General features: G+C 36.5%; 3 protein-coding genes and 2 non-coding genes across 7 annotated transcripts; 4 read left to right on the forward strand and 1 right to left on the reverse strand.

The window, feature by feature from the left end:
* The first annotated feature begins 2256 nt into the window (after positions 1 to 2256).
* LOC125209031 (non-lysosomal glucosylceramidase-like) lies at positions 2257 to 7072 on the forward strand. Of its 2 annotated transcripts, none has more exons than XM_048108613.1 (19): positions 2257 to 2371; positions 2474 to 2553; positions 2616 to 2720; positions 2844 to 2900; positions 2977 to 3047; positions 3123 to 3222; positions 3292 to 3362; positions 3446 to 3546; positions 3632 to 3735; positions 3821 to 3874; positions 3958 to 4013; positions 4082 to 4120; positions 4205 to 4352; positions 4430 to 4611; positions 4682 to 4749; positions 4844 to 4916; positions 5052 to 5113; positions 5201 to 6407; positions 6599 to 7072. In XM_048108613.1, the coding sequence occupies exons 2-19, from the start codon at positions 2503 to 2505 to the stop codon at positions 6879 to 6881; spliced, it is 2832 nt and encodes a 943-aa protein (XP_047964570.1). In that variant the 5' UTR covers positions 2257 to 2371; positions 2474 to 2502; the 3' UTR covers positions 6882 to 7072. The 2 variants fall into 2 exon arrangements, with proteins under 2 accessions (XP_047964570.1, XP_047964572.1); XM_048108615.1 differs by having other exon boundaries at positions 2300 to 2371; positions 2477 to 2553.
* Positions 7073 to 10483: 3411 nt separating this feature from the next.
* On the forward strand, positions 10484 to 14156 carry LOC125214424 (putative methyltransferase C9orf114 homolog). The gene is made up of 10 exons (XM_048115447.1): positions 10484 to 10749; positions 11095 to 11142; positions 11321 to 11497; positions 11592 to 11658; positions 12673 to 12737; positions 13056 to 13134; positions 13206 to 13318; positions 13395 to 13544; positions 13641 to 13718; positions 13810 to 14156. The coding sequence occupies exons 1-10, from the start codon at positions 10540 to 10542 to the stop codon at positions 13888 to 13890; spliced, it is 1068 nt and encodes a 355-aa protein (XP_047971404.1). The 5' UTR covers positions 10484 to 10539; the 3' UTR covers positions 13891 to 14156.
* Positions 12005 to 12068, forward strand: LOC125217229. The gene has a single exon (XR_007175647.1). It is a non-coding gene; the product is annotated as a small nucleolar RNA snoR101 (small nucleolar RNA).
* Positions 12273 to 12334, forward strand: LOC125217227. The gene has a single exon (XR_007175645.1). It is a non-coding gene; the product is annotated as a small nucleolar RNA snoR101 (small nucleolar RNA).
* A 255-nt stretch (positions 14157 to 14411) lies between the features above and the next one.
* On the reverse strand, positions 14412 to 16082 carry LOC125214425. 2 transcript variants are annotated; one of them, XM_048115448.1, is made up of 2 exons: positions 16026 to 16082; positions 14412 to 15040 (listed from the first exon to the last, which is right to left on the reverse strand). In XM_048115448.1, the coding sequence occupies exon 2, from the start codon at positions 14967 to 14969 to the stop codon at positions 14565 to 14567; it is 405 nt and encodes a 134-aa protein (XP_047971405.1). In that variant the 5' UTR covers positions 14970 to 15040; positions 16026 to 16082; the 3' UTR covers positions 14412 to 14564. The 2 variants fall into 2 exon arrangements, with proteins under 2 accessions (XP_047971405.1, XP_047971406.1); XM_048115449.1 differs by having other exon boundaries at positions 14412 to 15112; positions 16026 to 16051.
* Positions 16083 to 20977: the final 4895 nt, after the last annotated feature.

The following is a 20977-nucleotide window of genomic DNA, read 5'->3' on the forward strand; positions in this document are numbered from 1 at the left end:
GCGAGGCTGTACGTGGAAACGGTGGTACTGGTCTAAAAAGAACTAGACCAGCCTCGGGTCGAACCCCACGACCAGGCCCAAAGACCAATTGCCAAGGACACGGGCTCGGGCTTGCAGCGGCGGCGCGCGCGTGTGGGTTCTACCGCCCATCTTAGTCCATTATACTCCCTCCGTCCCAGATAATTTGGGACACTTTGACCCGGCACATGTTTTAAGAAATGTAATGGAAAGTGAGTTGAAAAAGTTGGTGGGATGTGAGTCCTACTTTTAAAGTATTAGTTTTATAATAAAATGTGAGTAAGAATGAGTTAGTGGAATATGGGGTCCACTACCAAAAATGGAAAAAGTGAAATGGGACAAATTATGTGGGACGGCCCGAAATGGAATACTGGGTCGAATTATCTCAGACGGAGGGAGTAATTATTACATGTAATAATCATTCTTATTAAATACTCCCTCCGTCCTACAAAAGATGTCACACTTTCCTTTTTAGTTTGTCCCACAAAAGATGTCACATTTTCCTTTTTGGAAAAAGTTCTCTCTCACATGAATATAAAAATTATATTTTCTCTCTCCATTTAACACACAAAACAAAATCTCCTAAAATCTCATGCCGTCTCACAAGTGTGACATCTTTTGTGGGACGGGGGGAATACTTATTTAATAAGGTTGTTATTTTCAATGTCAGATAATTAACTCTCTTAATTACTCTCATGACTTCTCTCATAGCTCATTCAATTAGTTCGCAATTTTGCACTAACTCTAATCCATTATTTCTCACTCACTAGGAATCGGATTTGAGAAAATGAATATACTACGGTCATCTACTCCAAACGTAGATCAACGCTATATCATTTAATTTCACAAAATTAAATATCTTATTGAAATTATTCTTGGTCAAAATCTTCTGATCGGCCATGAGATTCCAACATTATAGAGACTATAGGATTATTGCCGTCCATCATATGTTAAACTAACAAAATGGTTGCTATCTAAGCAAGCTCAAGCATTTAAAACAAATATAGTTGGTGATGTTACAAAAATAAATAATATAGTACGTACTAATCACTTTACTGTATTCATTGTCTGCCACCCATATTTTTAAATCTTATCGCTCTACCAACTTCTTTGGTTATTTTAATATATATTCATCCGTTATTAAAAGTTTCATTTATAGGCGGCAAGGATTTTAAGAAATATTAAAAAAATGGATGAAGAAAAGTTAATGGGATAGAGGTCTCACTTGTATATACGAAGTATTAGTTTTAAATAAAATGTGAGTAGAATGAGTTAGTGGAATGTGTGACCCTATTATCATATATGATAAAAGTGAATCAGGACTCCTATTCGCGGATGGGCTAAAATGAAAAAACGAAATTCATATTCGCAGACAGAGTGAGTAAAAATGTACTCCCTCCGTCCCATAAAGATTGTCTCACTTTGACTGACACGGAGTTTTAAGAAATATAATAGAAAGTGAGCTGAAAAAGTCAGTGGAACGAGAATCCTACTTTTATATATTAGTTTTATAATAAAATGTGAATATGAATGAGTTACTAAAATATGAGATATAGTGATATACTATCAAAAATGATAAAAAATGAAATGAGATAAATTTTATGGACGGATAAAAATGAAAAAAATGGGATAATCTTTATGGATCAGGGAGTAATGCATAGTAAATTTGTTGTATACGCGAAATTCGACTTTTCTACCCAACCCAAATGGACATGCTAGTTGCCACACCTACAGTAAACAAGGAATTTCGAAATGATCTTGCACACAGTCAATCACCGTTAATTGGTGTAATTGTAACAAAAAAAAATTACTCCATACTATAAATTTTAGATCTTTTTTCGACCCAAATTAAATATATACGTGTCTCGTAATGGTTATTGGTTAATAATATGTCCATCTATCGTTTCACTTAGCATTTTTTATTTTAGATCGTAAATTTGTGATTATTTATTTAATAATTAAATTAGCATTTTAAGTGTAATAAAAAATTATTTAATAAAAAAATACTTAATTAATTATAATACAGTATATAAATTAAATATCGTAATTCTTATTTCAAATATAAATAATATAAGTAATTTGAGATGAGTCAAAATAGGAAAGTATGAGTAACATGGGCCGGAGAGAGTACTGGTGTTTGAAAATTTATCACAAAAGTCATACAAATGCTGCGACAAATAGAGTAGGTTAAATGTGATTAATTACGACAAAATAGTGATTAATGTAAAAAACTTTGACTTTGATAAACACGTTTTATAAGTTAGGTGCAACTTTCCTATCAAGGCAAGTGATCATTTCCCTAAATCAACTTATTAGCAGGAGCTTACATGAGTTTGGTGGTGTTTTTGTGCTGGTTAGTTATGTTGTCTGAATCAAATATTCTGTCCCACTTAAAGAAAAAGGTTCTTGATTGATATCTCTTTGAATGATCATGAACACATAGTTTTGTTTGCAGTAGTTTCTTTGAGTTGCTGAGATAGCTTGATGATGGAGAATGATGAGGGAAAAGGGATTCATTCTGATTCACCAGAAAAGGTATAGTAATAAAAAATGATTCTTGATTTCCAAACACAAAAAATTCTCATTTATACTTTTAGGGTGCTACTGGAAAACCTCCTGAGCTGACGTGGCAGAGGAAGCTCAATCACACTTCTCCTCTACCCAAAGAGTACTCTGTTAGAATTGGAGAGATTTTGAATTTGGTGAGTATCATTTACTTTCCTCACACTAGCTAGTGTTTGTACACTTAGAATTAAGATATTATTGCATTTGCAAAATGTTGTTTGGTATGTTTATTAAGAGTTGATTTGTGTACTTGTGATAAGCTTCCGTTGGGAGTGAGGTTGTTCCGGCATATTAAGGAAGAAGCAGACAAGGGAACGGTATAACTCGTCTAGTAATTTGCTATGCCTTTGATTACTACTTTGTTAGTGATTAGCTTCTTCTTTGTCCATCCAGCCTTCAGTAGTTGATCCTTATCATAAGCGCCTGCTCACGTGTTGCCACGGTGTTCCTTTAGGTGGCATTGGGTAAATCTTGTTCCTGAATTAACAAGATTAATGCTGTAGTTGGTGTTCAATGTAGCTTCTTTTTACCTACTTTAGGTGTGGAAGCATTGGGAGAAGCTTGAGAGGCGAGTTCCAACGCTTTCAGCTCTTCCCGACAGTATGTGAAGACACCCCAATTCTAGCAAACCAGTTTTCAGTAAGTACTTCTCATCATTCTTTAGTACTCCATATGTTTACTTGATGTCTGACGTTGGCTTTGTTCTAGGCTTTCATTTCACGCTCGAATGGACGCCAATGTAGCACAGTTTTGTGCTCCACAAGTCCAACTATCAAGGGGTGAGCCTAAGCCATACAGTTTACACCATTACTTCATCGAATTTTGTTGTGTCGAGTTAGCTTATAGCAAGTGATGGGTTCAGAAAGGAGAAAGGAGAGGGCATTGAATCATGGGACTGGAACCTTGATGGAGAGAAATGCACCTATCATGCTTTATTTCCAAGAGCTTGGACAATATATGATGGTATATATCTATCTATCTATCTATCTATCTAGCTTCCAAATTTCATTATTTTTATCCTCCGGTTTTGATTCTAATACGCGTATAGGTTTACCTGATCCTGAGATCAGCATCACCTGCCGTCAGATCTCACCATTTATACCACATAACTATAGAGACAGCAGCTTCCCTGTTGCTGTATTTACATTTACGGTATGTAAAAGCCTCCTCCAATCCAGTCCGTACACTAGACTATTGTTTTTGAAATTATAGTAATGTTGTGGTAATGTTTTTTCAGATCAAAAACTCAGGGACGACTTCCGCTGATGCAACGCTGCTTTTCACATGGGCCGTATGTTATCGCATTTCGTAATAAACTCCATCACAATATGACGAATTGCTTTTCTAATTTAACTTATTGCATCTGTTGTGCAGAACTCAGTGGGTGGAGATTCCGGATCTAGTGGTGGCCATCTTAATGAATGCAGCATGTATAAAGTTTTCAAATTTGTATATATACTCGTGTCATATTGTCGTGACTGTTGAGAATTTCTTGCAGGATGGAACGAGGTGTGCATAGTGTGCTTCTGCATCACAAGTAAGTTATGTTCTACTTCTACTACTATAATAATTTTACTCGGACAGACTTTGTAATGCGTACAACATGGTGTGATTATTTCAGCACATCCGACCAACGCCCTCCCGTGACTTTTGCTATTGCTGCTCAGGAGACAAATGAGGTTCATGTGTCGGAATACCCTTGTTTTCTGATATCAGGGACTACTTCACAGATAATGACAGCAAAAAGAGTTTGGGAAAATATTAAAGAGGTCTGTTGTTGTGATGAGCCTAAGCAAGAGTGCATAATCTAACTCATTCATTCAACTATAATTTCCTTTTTTTGCAGCATGGTTCCTTAGACAGAATTAAAGATGATGCGAAACAATTACCTTCCCAAGTAGGTTCATCCATTGGAGCTGCCCTATCGGCTTCTGTGAATGTCCCACCAAGCTCGTCTAGAGTTGTAACGTTTTCTTTGGCATGGGATTGCCCTGAAGTAAGATTTTCAAGTGGAAAGACTTACCACAGGTTAGCAAAATAAACAAGATAATCCAAATATTCGCTCTTTCTCGCTGAAATTTGTGTTGGTGGTCTGCAGAAGGTATACAAAGTTTTACGGTGCAAATGGTGATGCTGCAGCGAGAATCGCATCAGATGCTATTCTAGGTAACATCTGATCTTAATTGGTCGAGTTCTGCTTGAAATATTAATATTCCAAGTATATGATGTTCTTGATCCAATCTAATTTGTCTTGAACTAGAACATACAAAGTGGGAGCACCAGATTGAAGAATGGCAAAGACCAATCTTGGAAGATAAAAGGCTTCCAGAATGGTAAAATGAAACTTATTTTATATACTGCTTTATTGCGTATGAAACATGTATGCGCGTATAAAACACGATTATTCGCAATAGTATCGATGGATATTTTTTCATGATAGTTACTAGAAAAGTGAACTCACACTACAGGTACCCAATCACTCTTTTCAATGAGCTCTACTATCTTAATGCAGGGAGCACAATCTGGACAGGTATTTACATATATGAGTAAATCGAAATCCTTGTCTATAGATACATCGTCTCTTGAATCATCCGCATTCCACTTTTGTTCTTGCCAGATGGATCCTTACCAATCCAAAACCTCTCCTGCATTCTGCAACAGAGATTTTCCATAGGCAAAGAATCTGTGGAGTTTAGCCATAAAAAAGATGAAGATATGTCAAGTAATATTCTTGAAAGAATGAGAGCTATTGTCGAGGATGTGCAACCTCCGTTGACATCAAATTCTGCTTTTGGACCTTGTTTGCTGGCGCCCGAAGAAGAGAACGTAGGGCAGTTTTTATATCTGGAAGGGATAGAGTATCACATGTGGAATACTTACGATGTCCATTTCTATTCATCTTTCGCTATGCTGATGCTGTTCCCGAAGCTGGAGCTGAGCATCCAGAGAGACTTTGCCATGGCAGTGATGATGCATGATCCGCGCAAGATGAAGATAATGAGTGATGGCACATGGGTTCCGAAGAAAGTTCTTGGTGCTGTCCCACATGATATTGGGCTTAACGATCCATGGTTTGAAGTGAACGCGTATAACCTCTTTAACACAGACAGATGGAAAGATTTGAACTCCAAATTTGTTCTTCAAGTGTACAGAGATATGGTTGCGACCGGAGATAAAAGTTTTGCAAAGGCTGTTTGGCCTGCAGTGTTTGTGGCCATAGCCTTCATGGATCAATTTGATAAAGACGGTGATGGAATGATTGAGAACGAAGGCTTCCCCGACATGACATATGATGCTTGGACTGTTACAGGAGTGAGCTCGTATTGTGGAGGGCTCTGGGCTGCAGCACTTGAAGCTGCCTCAGAAATGGCGCGCGAGCTTGGCGATGAGCCATCTGCTGAATTCTTGTGGTTCAAGTTTGAGAAGGCGAAATCTGCGTACGAAAAGCTATGGAATGGTTCCTACTTCAGTTATGACAGTGGTGCAACCAAAAGTAGCGCGTCGATTCAAGCAGACCAGCTGGCTGGGCAGTGGTACGCTAGGGCGTGTGGGCTTTCGCCTATAGCGGATGAGCAAAAGGTGAGAAGTGCCCTTCGGAAAATATACGAGTTCAACGTTATGAAAGTGAAAGGAGGCACGCGTGGCGCTGTGAATGGAATGAGGCCTAATGGAGAAGTGGACACATCAGCTTTGCAGTCTAGGGAGATTTGGACAGGGGTTACTTATTCAGTTGCTGCTGCTATGTTGCAAGAGGGCATGTCTGATATGGCATTTAAGACAGCATTTGGTATCTATGAATCTGCATGGTCTGAAAAAGGTTTTGGGTAAGTCACAACACTGATAGACACCAACAGGAGAACTCAGTCCAAAAGACTAGCATGTTAGGAGAGATAGCCCATTTAGTCTATATACCCCACACCAGTTGTTCTCACACCTTGGGACAATGAGTCCGTAACACACACACACACTAATAAGTAACATGTACAAGTGAACTAATTTGTTAGTAATTTGGCAGGTTTTCATTCCAAACTCCGGAGGGATGGGATGCGGGGGGAGAATACCGGTCGTTGTGTTACATGAGGCCGTTGGCGATATGGAGCATGCAATGGGCCTTGTCGACTCATCAAGGGCCGGGTAAGAGGGTCGGGATGAGTGGTGATAATAAAATAAAGAGGCATGCTGGATTTGAAAGGGTTGCAAAGCAGCTCATGTTGCCCAAACAAGAGCCTTCCAAGAGTTGGACACAATTGTTCCATGAGTTTCTTTGCAGAAAAGTGTTTGTGTATCTTCCATCATAAGATATGCATTATAGATATGCATGCTGCTGAGCTCTCTCTAATTATGAAAAACTAATTGTTCCTCTTGCATACCAACCATGTACACAAATAATTGAGTTATATAAATTGCTGAGACAAATTGCAAAGGGTAGTTATATAATATTGTTAAAAAACTACTCCCTTCGTCCAATAATAATTGTCACTCTTTTCCATTTCGGTTCGTCCGACAATAAGTGTCACACTTTTTACCATAAATGTTAAGCAGGTCTCACATTCTACTAACTCACTTCACTCACTTTTTATTATAAAACCAATATAAAAAAGTGGATCTCACATTCCACAAACTTTTTCAACCAATTTTTTTTTACGTTTCTTTATTCCCGTGCCCATAATAAAAGTGACAATTATTGTAGAACGAAGGGAGTATTATATTACACGTATTATGAAGGGATGTCAATATAAACTAATAATGATATCACAAAAAGTAGAAGAATGTACAACAAAAATGGTTTCTGGAAAATGTGGTACATCGTATCTGGACAAAAGTTTTAAATCATTTGAGCTATATTTAACTTAGAGCATTCACCCATTCACGAGACAGACGAAAATTAAAAGAGTGTCTATTTTTATAAGACAAAGGGAGTATATTTTAAAAAAGAATTTAAAAATATGTCCCATTTTACAAGATTAAATTTATAGTACTAGTAGATATTTTCAAAGGTACATTAAAACTTAAAATAGAATAGGCAATTAGCTCCAATGATACTCCAAAACCAGTCTCATTTTTTGTATTTGGGTAAAATATACACACACTTATTTTTAGATTTTACACTAAAATAAATCCAAATTATTTTTTCAAATTTTGTGGGTAAAAAAGTACTCCCTCCGTCTCAATGCCACACTTTCCTTTTTAGTTTGTCCCACAAAAGATTTCACATTTCCTTTTTTGGATAAAATTTCCTCTCACATTAATATAAATATACTATTATTTTCTCTCTCCACCTAACACACTAAACTACATTACCTAAAATCTCATGCCAATCTCCAAGTGTGTCATCTATTATGGGACGGAAGGAGTAGTAAATATTCTTTTGAAGTTTCACTTTAATATAAATAAATGGTAAAATTTCTGATTGATGCTACATTTATACTAAAATGATGGTAAATGTTTGAAGTAAAATTACTAAACCACGAGAAATGTCTTAGAGCATCCGCTATGGCGGATGTCCCGGAGGATGTCGGACCGCCGTCCCGACGTCTGCGCGGACGTCCGCCATTAGGCTATCAAGGGACGGACACGGACGTTAGGTGTGGACATCGGATATCCGCGGCGTTCCCGGGACGTCCGTCGGGATATCCGCGCGACGTCCGCCATTGCGGAGAACCGACAGACGTCCCGATTTCTTAATTTAATTTAACAAAAAAAAACTCTATATATACGGCTCGTTGAAGTTCATTCCATTCACACCACCTGTTTTACTAAACGAGTTTCTCTCTCTCTACGTTTCTTTTATTTTTAGTATATCCAAAATGGCCAGTGGTAGTGGTAGTGGTAGTGGTGCGGGTGGTAGTGGAGGGGGTGATGATGACGTACGCCGACGAATGAAAGAACAGTTGCGGGCCATTACATTGAGGGAGATAAATCGCGTGTTACAAGCGGCCTTACAGCGGTAGCAGCAGCCGGCGGTACCTCGACCCATCCATCGTCGATCTATAGTCCCCCGGGACCACATCACTGGACACCATCAGTTGTACGAGGACTACTTCGCACCGGAGCCGCGGTTTGGGGGGAACATGTTCCGGCGACGTTTTAGGATGCGTCGTTCGTTTTCCTGTGTATCGTGGGCGCTTTGGAGCGTCGATACAAATGTTTCAGGATCAGAGAGGATGCGGTTGGTAAACCCGACTACACACCCATATAGAAGTGCACTGCCGCAATCAGGCAGCTCGCATACGGAGGTACGGCCGACATGTTCGGCGAATACCTCCACATCCGCGAGACAAGTGCCTGCGATTGCCTGAAGTATTTTTGTCAGGGTGTTAGGGAGATATTCGGTGATGAGTATCTTCGGAAGCCTACCTCCGAAGACTCCAGGCCCTGATGGATATGCACGGGACTTAGCACGGGTTCCGGGAATGTTGGGCAGAATAGATTGTATGCATTAGGAGTGGAAGAACTGTCCTGCCGCCTGAAAAGGGATGTACACTACCGGTTTCAAGGGCAAGAATCTCACGATGATCCTTGAAGCGGTAGCTGACTACCGGCTGTGGATTTGACATGCGTACTTTGGAGTAACCGGTTCGAACAACGATATCAACGTCCTCCAGTCGTCGCCCCTTTTCAACGACCAGTGCTTGGGCGTCGGTCCCACTGACAGTTTCGTCGTCAACGGCAATCAGCATGACATGGGCTATTATTTGGCGGATGGGATATACCCTATGTGGCCCGTCTTCGTAAAGACGATCAGATGCGCAACAGAAGAAAAGAAGATCTATTTTGCGAGTCGTCAGGAGCGCTCAAGGATGTGGAGCGGGCATTTGGTGTGCTCCAGGCTCGATGGCGGCAGTGAAGGATCCATCACGGCTATGGTATATTGACTGCATCACTGATGTCATGTACGCATGCATTATCATGCACAACATGATTGTTGAAGATGAAGGTGAAGTCCTGACTGATTGGGCCAGTGATGATGTTGATGTTGTCGGTCCAAGCCACGGTGTGGCCACGCCAATGTACGTATGGGGGTACCCCATGGAGACGCCAATCGGATCTGTGCATTTGCCGACATGCGCCAACGACAAGCCCATATTTGACTCCAGAATGATATAATTGAAGAGCTATGGACGTGGAGGGGTCGTCGTTATTAATATTTATAATGTAATTTGTTTAGTAACCTTTTGATTTTGAAATGTACTTTTTTTTTTTAATGAAATTATCATTGTTGAAATTTATCCGTTCGTATTCGTGTCGAAAATTAAATTCCGTAAAATTTATTAAATTATGTAAATTGATTAATTTGGTGAATTGGTGAATTTTTATTGTGGATGTCCGCGCGGGTAGGGGTGGGTCGATACGATATATCGTATCGAAAACGTTGTATCGTGTATCGTATCGAAAATATCGATATGAAAGAATTTCATATCGTTATCGTATCGAAAGTTTCGATATATCGAACTTTTGATATAAAAAAATTTCATATCGTTATCGTATCGATATTTCGATATATCGTACCGAAATTCGATATATAGTTAAATATCGATATATATCGAAAATAAAATATCGAAAATAAAATATCGATATATCGAAAATTTTCGATATATATCGTATTTTCGATATAAAACGATATATCGCGACATAAGAAATTCATATCGTTATCGTATCGTATCGAAAATTACGATATATCGAAAATTCGATAATTTTTCGATATTTTTCAATACGATACGAGCGATATATCATTTTTTCGGTATTTTTCCCCAGTCCTACGCGCCGGACATGTGCAGTGCCGCAGTGGGATGTCCGCGTGCAGTGGAATGTTCTTATGACGTGGCAGTAAGGTGTTCGGTCCTTATGACATGGCAAAAATTTCATAATTACCGATATACTCTTGCAACAAAACCCTAATTGCTTCAAACTATAATTAAAGGTGAAGAATAGAGTCGAAGGCCAACTTTGAGTGAGATGGGGAAGAAGATGAAGACCGAGAGAGCTGAAAACACAGAGGCCTTGCAAAACGGCGGTCTCGAATCAAGCGAAAAGCGTTCCAAAAAGAAGAGGAAAAACGTAGGTGAAGTTGTAGATCAGCCATCGCCTACTGAAACACCCACCATTACCGTAGCTCTTCCCGGCTCCATAATCAATAATACCCAATCCCTCGAACTCGCTACTCGTGTAATCTTCTTTTATTCCTTCAAAGCTTACTTGTTTTTATATAATCTGTTAATGAACTCATTGTTTTTTGGTTCAAACTCTTGTTTCTAATTGAGGCTGCTTATTCTATTAAGCTTTTTACTCTTTGATTAACTGATTATATTGATTGAGTTGAATGAGAGAATTAATGCGGGTTTTTTTGGGATTTGCTGTTCCATTTTTAATGATTGCATTCCTTTGTTTTGCACTATGTATGTTTATCGAGATGAAATTCGATGGAAGTGATTCACAACATTTTATTTACAATTAAATGGAAATGTATTTGTGTTGCCTCTCTTCTGATTTTGAGTTTTTACTTCCTTGCAGTTGGCTGGGCAGGTTGCGCGAGCTGCTGCGATCTTCCGAATCGATGAGGTTCGTCTCTGCTTGTTTCTCTATAGTGAAATCAAGTTATTGTTTAAGGCCCCTTTTGAATTTTATACCTATTTTGTGGATTTTGTTTTTCTTTTAATGACTGAAGTCTCGGAAATGCCCAGACAGGTCTTGAAATGTGCTTCCAACTGCAACATTTTTGTTCTTGCTTTGTTAACAGGTGGTTGTTTTTGATAGCAAGAATACATCGGAGGATACTTCAATTGACATGATCGGAGATGGTTCAGACAAGAATGATAGTGATGCTGCTTTCCTTATGAGAATATTGAGGTATCTCGAGACACCACAGTATCTGAGGAAGAGCCTTTTCCCAATGCATAGCAGTTTAAGAGTTGTGGTGAGTATCTTCTAGCATTATGTTCTTCTGGGGAAAACAGTATACTCTTCTGGTGCTCATTAATACTTATAAACATCTTTTTGTGTTTCTGCAGGGTTTGTTGCCCCCACTTGACGCCCCACATCATTTGCGCAAGCACGAATGGGCTACATACAGGGAAGGTAGCATGCTATAATCCTCTATAAAAGTTGATTTTTTGCACACTGCTTGCCTGCTAGTTTGACTAGTATAGTTGATGTGGTTTTGCAATGTAGTTGTGACATTGAAATTATTTTGAATTTTTCTGATAGCTTGCTACTCATATTTGCTCTTTATCTCATTTTGATGCTAATTTTGATGGTTCCATAATGTGGAGTCTGTGGACGACCGTAAATGTTTGTGTATGTGAAACATATAGGCCCTACTATGTTTCGATTTCACGGCTCTTGTAGTCACTGTAGTAAATCATCTTTCTATACGGTATATACAAATGATTCACCTGTTTGGTGCAAAGTTTGGGCATATGATGCCTTACACTTGATCTCTGAAATCTCAGGTAAGTTTCCTGTAGACATCTTGAATTGCTGATGCCCACAACTTTGCACCCTCTAAGCTGTTCAGGAATTGGATGTCAACAATTTGATTGTTCTATGACCAATAGAAGTAATTATCATCCACATGTTTGCATATAGTTGAACAGATTTAAATGCATTGATATGTGTTCATCGAGTTACACTTATACCTTTAGCCATGTCTGCCTTTATTTTTTTAAACAATTTTGAGTTGGGCAAATGATGGCTTACACTTGATCTCTGAACTTCAGGTAAGTTTTATGTCGACAATCAATTTCCTGATGCCCTCGGTTCCTTTTTTTTGGTACCTGGATATGTGTTCTCATCCTTATTGTGTTCTCCCCATTTTTCTCCAGGAATCCTAACATTTTTCTGATAAAAAGTGTAACTTCGTAGATTGTTCTCTTTCATTAATCACTAGCAGTGCCAATAATAGCAGTTTTATCTCTTTGCAATAAATTGTTAGTCTTGGGAGTATCCTTTTGTAATTCATAACTGCACTCTTTGAACATCTATTTCTTTAATAGTCAAGATTTATTTTATTTTCTTTGTGTGTTCATCACTTGGGACAGAAAATCTTAAATGCTTATTTTGTTTAACTAGAGAGTGCACGTATCTTTGTAGGTATTGCACGAGAAAAACTAGAGCAAGGTTCTGCGGGGACGCTCGTTGATGTGGGTCTAAGCAAGGTATAATTCATTTGTTGATAACCATTCCACCTTTCTTGAATCCCCATTTCCATTTCCACTTAGAGGTTTATTCACCACAAGAGTAATTTCTTTAATTTGAGGCCTTGGTATTATAGGAGTATATGTTTCCTGCAAGGTCTTTAATCATTTAAAATTTATAATCACAAACTCTACTTCATCATTTCAAATGAATATTCCCTGTTGTGAGACAACACACGTAGAAGGATTAAATGACTAAGCTTTTTCACTACAAAAGTAGCTTAATTTACTGGCTTATTGGATCCATATTGGTTGTAATTTAGAGACCCTATTCTGCAGAATATCAAGGTTGATCAAGTTCTTGAACCTGGAACGAGAGTAACTGTAGAGATGGGAACAGACCGTAATCTGGATGCAGGTCAGTGAAACCTTTCTAATTCGGACAAATTCATGCAAGAACAATGAGTTCTATGGAACAAAAATTTTCAGGTCCACGGAAAGTCGTCCCTTCTTCAAGGCCTCGAGATGAAGGAATGTATTGGGGATATAAAGTGCGATATGCTCCAAACATCAGTTCTGTGTTTAAGAACTGTCCATACCAGGTTCTGTTTTTGTTTCAATCACCTTTAGATTTGTCTAGAGAGTTAGATTGACTGAACTTTTTACTCTCCTTAACAGGGAGGATATGATCATCGGATTGGTACCTCTGAACATGGTTTAGTTATCAATTCTTCGGAGCTCACTCTACCATCATTCAGGCACCTGCTGATCGCCTTTGGTGGACTTGCGGGACTGGAAGAATGTGTTGAAGAAGATGCAACTTTGAAGGTATTTTCAAGCTCTGGGCTCAATTCTTTACCTTCTTTATACCCGCATTCACAATTTTGATGGATTGGTAAGACGAATGGTGCTGTATGATTTTAGGGAAAAACTGTGAGGGACATATTTGACTCTTATCTAAATACTTGCCCTCATCAAGGAAGCCGCACTATCCGGACAGAGGTACGTACACCCTACCATTCCTCGCTTCCCTCTGAGCTGTTCGCCCTCCCATCTATTACGCCTACCCCTAAAATTGCTCGTCTGAAAGCAGGAAGCTATCCTTATATCACTCCAATATTTTCAAGAGCCGATAAATCGGGTTTCACAGAAATATCAACAGCGAACCCAATAATTTGAACTCGGCAAAGACAGCAAAATGGCGAGAGTCTCAATGTATCTACAGACTTCTACAACAAGTTGCTAAGCCTTTTCATTGTTGAAGTTGGCCTTTTGTACAGAGTCGCACCTCTACTTTGCTGCTGTAACCAAATTGACTAGTCTGTTATCAATTGTACTGTAACTTGTAAGAACCTCATTATTAGCTGGTATTATCATTAAATATTTGTCAGGAAAATTCAATTTAAGAAAAATTAAAGGTTTTTTGCATTTATTTACTAATTTAAAATGTTGTACTCCCTCCAACCCATAAGAACAAAAGTGAGTACCAGGTACAGGAGAATGGGGTTTGAGACTGAATAGATTATGGTACTGTTGTTATTTATTTAATGCTGTTTCATACAGCATCCTACAAGTGTTCAACTTAATGAAAGCATAAGTGCATGAATAAATTAGTGTTGCTCCAAGACTTTTGACCTCTTCAACGTAACATAGCATCGCATGGTTTAATAGTGCTAACATAATAATCATGGCTACTGAATCATAAAACTAAATCATGTTCAGAAATGCTAACCTTGTAAATGTACAGCAGATCCACATTAAACCAACTAGGCTACTGTAAGAGTAGATATCTAAACATGACCATCTATAATGCAGTACTAAATCAGCTGACACTAGTTCACATCATAGTCAGGCTGATGAACTTGTAGATGCTCTAAATTTCCCCTGCATCCATGCTAACCGCCTCTCGCTTTTAAGCGATATGAAAGTTTCTCTTGCTGAAGGATTTTCGAATAAATCCAAAGCAAAAAAGTATACATTTTGATCAACACCTTGCATCTCGTCCAATATTCTTATACACTTGCTTATGGTGAATCGTTCCTCAGTTCTCATGATTGCAGCAGCTCTCATCTTTGAGGCTGCAGCGATCTCCAGCATAGCATCCACAATAGCATCCCCTGTTGCCTTACGGCTTCTCTTGTGCCTCCCTGAATGGGGAACAGTATGGTGTTTATTATGGCCATCTAACATGTTTGCTTCCTCGCCAGACCCAGAAGAAACGTCCCCATCAACGAAAGTCCGGTCACCAGACATACTTGACTTCACAACAAGCCAAATGAGGGAGGAATAAGGTTCCAGTTGCCTTCCAGAATAGCTAAGATGACCTGGATCAGAGCAATGGTAGAATCCTCTTAAATGAAAGCACCAGAGCACAACAGACAATAGCAGCAATTGACCTAATTAAAGGAATATCACATGTATTCGGTCAAAACTTGAACATACTTATTTTGTTTCAAAGGAGTAATACATCCTATCTATAACCCCATCAGAACTAAATGCAGACATATATGCATGGTTAATCCCAATTACACTAAAAAGGGAAGAGAAGGATACTGGATGTATGTTGATGGAGATGGCATTATGTGGAATTGATGGCTAAAATAAGCACGAAGGCTTCATACATGGACAGGCTCCAAATGAGAATGCTATCCGAATATCAGTAAGTAGATATACACTCAATTTTTCTCGGTTGGGACATGCATATTCCAAATGTTCTCAGAATTTAAGCACTTGAGAAACACTCATCTCAACAGAAGTAGTAAAACAAAATACAAAAACACAAGAGATAGATCATTTAAGCACAGAATTCAAAAGAATGAATACTAAAGCATCTCAATTGGAATTAACAGCCAGGAAAAGTGCCAATTCATATAAAAATTAAACATTTTTTGAGCAAGGAGGAGCCTAAGCCTAAACAAGTTCCGATCTCGAAGTGTGAGATGCAGCAACAACAATAATGATTGTAAAATAGAATAAACATAGAATGAAAGTAGATAGAGTCGGGGTTTCCAGCTGCACATATACATGTAATTTTCGGTTAATTAATCCTGGAGTGAAGATCGAGAACTACGCCATAGGCTATGAGTTAAGCTCACGCCTCAAAGTCATATGCAAACAATAATCAAATACAGAGACACATTCACAAAAAAGAGAAGATTGGGTGAAAATTGAAAATCAGAAAGAGCAGTTGCATAATGAAATCGACCATATAAAATTAATTCAGAAGAAACGAGTATGATCAGACACAGAAAATATGCATGAAAAAGTGAAGCGTAGAAAGGATTCAATAATTATTAACCGGGAGAAAACCTGAGAGAATGAAACACCACAGTCAGAACTGGAAGAAGAAGAAGAAGAAGATTAAATGAATTAAAAGGGGCCTATTATTATTTGAATACTACTCCCTCCGTCCCCGATTAAGAGTCACACTTTTCCATTTCGATCCATCCCCGATTAAGAGTCACACTTTTCTATTTTGGTCCGTTCCTGATTAAGAGTCACACTTCATTTTTACCATAAATAGTAATTAGGTCTCATATTCCACTAACTCAATTCACTCACATTTTATTACAAAACCAATATAAAAAAATGGGTAACACATTCCACTAACTTTTTCAACCAACTTTTCTTTACATTTCTTAAAATTCGTGCCCGGTCAAAATGTGACTCCTAATAGGGGACGGAGGGAGTATTAAAATTACTTGTTTCTTTGTTAATGAGCGGAGGTTGTAAACTGGTAGGCCCAACCCAAAGCCCATCTTCTTGGTCACCAATTGTTGTATTTTGATTGGGCCTTATGGGACTTCCGATATTTCACAATTGTCATTCTATTAATAGGCTTTAATATTCAACAAGATACTACTCCTAGTAGTAGTTATTGCACTAGTATTTATTAGGGACGACACTCTTACTCCTTTTGAATAAAATAAATAAATAAATTTTCACATGACATCATTTTAAGTAATTATCATCTTGCTGATATTTAGTTTTTGTTACAGTATTTAGATCCTAGTTGCTATTCCTTCTTAGGGGCTAAAATGAGACTCTTCTATTATAGTGGAGTAAAAAATGAGGAAGGGGACTTTTGAAATGACATGGGTTTTAATGCAAAATTAGTAAAATATGAGAGAGATAGATAGAAAAATATGTTAGTGGAAAATGAGTGTCACCTCATTAGAGAGAAAGAAAATTTCCTTAAATAGAAAGTTTCTATTTTCTGGGACGCACCAAAAAGGAAAGAGATTTTTATTTTTAGGGGACGGATGAATATAATAAAGTATGGAGAAAAAAGAGAATGAAATAGAATAAACTAAAAGAGAGAATGAAGTTAATTATTGCCGGAAAATGAGATGTCTCGCTTAGTTCGGAACATCTCGAAAAGATATAGGTCTTACTTAGTATAGGATGGAGAGAGTATTCGATTACGTTTCATATTCTATCTTTGTTCATAAAAAAAGTACTACTAGTTGACAATAGAGTCTTAATACAAATTGGATAAAGTGAGACAGATTGAGATCATGACATGTATCGTACACAGTACTGAAAAATGAGACCCATTTGTCAGATTAAAATTTATCATAAATATAGAGACTAATTTTGATAGATAGACCAAATTAAATTGAATATCATATGTATTTTTCATGGATGTGCAGTGTTACTATATATTTTCTTCTTTTCGTTTCCGCTCTTTATACTTTGTATCATTACAATTCCTCCATCCATTTTTTTGGGGAGGGATTAGTAATAATCAAAGCACTAATTAATGAACTAAGACAGTATTATTATATGGAGTGTCATTAATTATGATCATGAATGATAGTGCATCTTAAGCATTGATTTGTCATTATTAATATTGGAAATGAAGAGGTGAATGGAAGCGAAGGTTCTGGACGAAAGAATGATTGAAAAGAAGAGCCATTAGAAATGCAAAAGAATGGTCGAAATTAAGTGAGCGGTGAAGCTCAACTGGAAAGCAAAATTATAATCATGCATGTCTAGTAGTGATGGATCATGTTTGACTATGATTGTGGGGAAGATGCACCTTACATTCACACAAATATTCAAATATTCTTTCAAGTACAAAAAGTGCAAATTAAATATAAAATAATTATTCGAAAATTTTGATAATAAAACATCGAAACTGAGCTATAGGATGCTTCCTTTCCTCTTCTTCAAACATTTCGTGACTTGGATGAATGATGTACACAAATTAAAAGTAAAATCAATTGCATAGTGGTGATCATTACAATTCCAATCGATACAATGAATTTTATTAATGTGCACAACCTACTCACTACTAGTCTCTATATGGCCATGTTAGCATCGAGTATAGACTTAATTAGTTTATTTCTTACACAATTAAGCATTTTCAATTTATTAAAGTTAATAAAAATCATATACTAATGAAGCAGACTATTGATGAAAAAAATGAATAAAATTATTCTTGGCTGCTAGTTATATATACTCCATATTTTACCATGTGATGTGTGAATAAATTCTAAAACACTAGTATGAATTTAAATTCGTTGGGTGTTTGTGGAATGTCATCGTCCAGTCCTGTTAATTTGCTGTTTGTGAGTCCACTGCTTTACACTCCACTCCAAATCTCCCATATTTTCAACCCTTCAATTCTCATCATTACTCCCACTCCAATTTCTTCGATTCATTTCATCTCCACATATCAAATCTCTCTATATAATCATTTTTACTTTTAGGGCAATTTATGTCCTCATTTTCTTTATAAGCTAACTTCAGAAATCGGAATAGAATTCTTCGATCTTCGCACAAATTCCAGACTTTAATTAGTATTTAATTTGTGTGTTGGAGAGTGTGCAACTATGTGCATGTGTTTAATTAACTTGGGAGGCAGGCATTCTCTATGATGGCATGTGATTATATGCTAATTCCTTGTTGCTTCCGCTTAACTTGGAATAATTCAAGTCAGAAACTCTAATAACTAAACTTGGATGTTAATTAAAGTTCATAAAACTATACTAAGCCGACGTCATTATATTTTTAATTGTTAATTAAATTAAAATCCCAATTTATTACCTAAATAACGTGGTTTTATTGTCATATAATATTTAATTTTGTCACATCAGTTTCGATTTTGACCTATCATAGGACATTTGTGAAAAAATGAAATATTATGATTTTATATTTTAATTTCAAAAGATGTGGAATTAATCAAAAGTCAACACAAAGTTGTTAGTATTAAATGACAATTATTACATATTTATTAAGTTATATTCAATTTCTCTGATCATGCATCCATATATATTCGGCAATACTACAATATTACTCAATTGGTTATATGGCTAGCTGCATCCACTAGAATGGGGCTGTTATTATATTTCTTTAATCCAATTAATATATGTTAATCGACATGATGTAAAGCTAAGCAAACTCCACCAATGCATGTTTGGCAACACTATTTATTGTATTCTATATTTACTATAGATTCTACCTTGTATAACCACTAAAGTTTGGTGAAGAGATTCTTCCCCTCTATAAAATACATTAACTTAATTTCCACTTTTTAATGATCAAACCACTAAAGTTTATAAAATATAATAAACAAAACGCTATTGTATATTGCTTTTTGTAATTACTGATTTTATTACTTTATTTTATATTGAGATCGATCCTATAATTAACAGATCGAATTCAGCTACTCATCATCATGCATTAGAAATATTGAAATTGGTGTAGCCACATATATTTGTTTTTTGTCATAATTGTAGATGGACTCATGCATGCTTGGAAAGCGAGCGCAATGAAAGGGAATCATAATTATAGTACTTACTTTACAAAATACAATCTTTTTGTAGTATAGCACAATAAAATGTTCACACTCTTCACATTTACTTGATCACCGAATGACATTAGTGAACATACAATAATTCTTATGTAAATATGTAATGATATATAGCTCGCTAATTATACTGATTAATGATTATATACACTGCTTTTGACCTTACTTTAATTAATTTCTTTAAAATTTATTGATTAAATAACTGTATGTTTAAATACAGAAGCCTTAAGTAATTATTAAAATCTATGCATACTTAATGATCTGATGAAAAAAACAAAAATAAACATATGTAGTAATTAGCATTAAAGTGGTAAAACTCAATTTAGACACATATTCATGCTTTAGGTGTTTATCATATAATCCTACCGTTTAATTTTGTTTGAGTTGATATAATCTTACCACTGAATTAAGAGTCGCGGATAGTTAACTTGGCAACTTTTAGTTTAACCACAAATGAATCTGGTAAGTTCCTATTTTGCAAAAAATGGGGACGTAGTGGATCCCTTATGTTTTCAACGACATAACCTAATGCTGCTTTATTTCAATGATAGAAACAAATCCTACAATATTAAAAATAAAATAAAATAATATAAGATGGCCACTACACTTTTGATTGATGGCAAGTATACTAGTACCTCACATGGTATGGATTGAATAGACAAATATATATATATATCTTAGGTTCATCAAATTAACACACATCTCTTTTTCGTACGTATTTTGAAAAAAATCATAATAAATAGTTTACAGTGGAGAAAAAACAAAATAAAAAAGAGAATAATATAGATAAAACACTCCTGTACATTATCTCTCTTATTAAATTTTCCTTTCATTTTGACTATTTATTTCTATGATTTTTTCGAAACACATGCGAAAAAGTAACATGGGAGTATTAATCAATTCCACAACAAAAGAAAACCTATATCCATGCAATTTAATGATTTTTTATAGAACATGCGAGAATAATACATACTGCCAATATAAATAGATTACTAGGTGTAGTATATATTAATATATATAGTCGGTAGTTTGATGATTATTTTAATGAATTATTATTGTACTTGTAGGGGCCGGGTTTGGGAGGGGGGGTGATTTTTTATTAATATCTTGTAAGTTGAAAAATACATAAAAAGACGTTACATATTAAGTAGTATAGTATACTACAAGATATATATTCAAGGCAGATGGGTTGTAGCAGCACGTCTCTTCCACCAAATAATTACGCCTTACACATTTCATTATCAACATAATTATGTGTTCGTGTCGCTTTTCTAATACTATACAATTGTATTTGTAGATGAAATTACTTGCTTAATAACTTATATATGTACAAGTAATAGTAAAATCTTTTCAAAGGGTCAATTCCGGCTTATAGATTGATAAATCTATGTGATATTTCATGAGGACCTTCTTCAATCTCAACAATTTTTTTATGCCAAAATATTTA

Source organism: Salvia hispanica, chromosome 3 (genome assembly GCF_023119035.1).
Source record: "Salvia hispanica cultivar TCC Black 2014 chromosome 3, UniMelb_Shisp_WGS_1.0, whole genome shotgun sequence".
NCBI classification, from domain to species: domain Eukaryota; kingdom Viridiplantae; phylum Streptophyta; class Magnoliopsida; order Lamiales; family Lamiaceae; genus Salvia; species Salvia hispanica.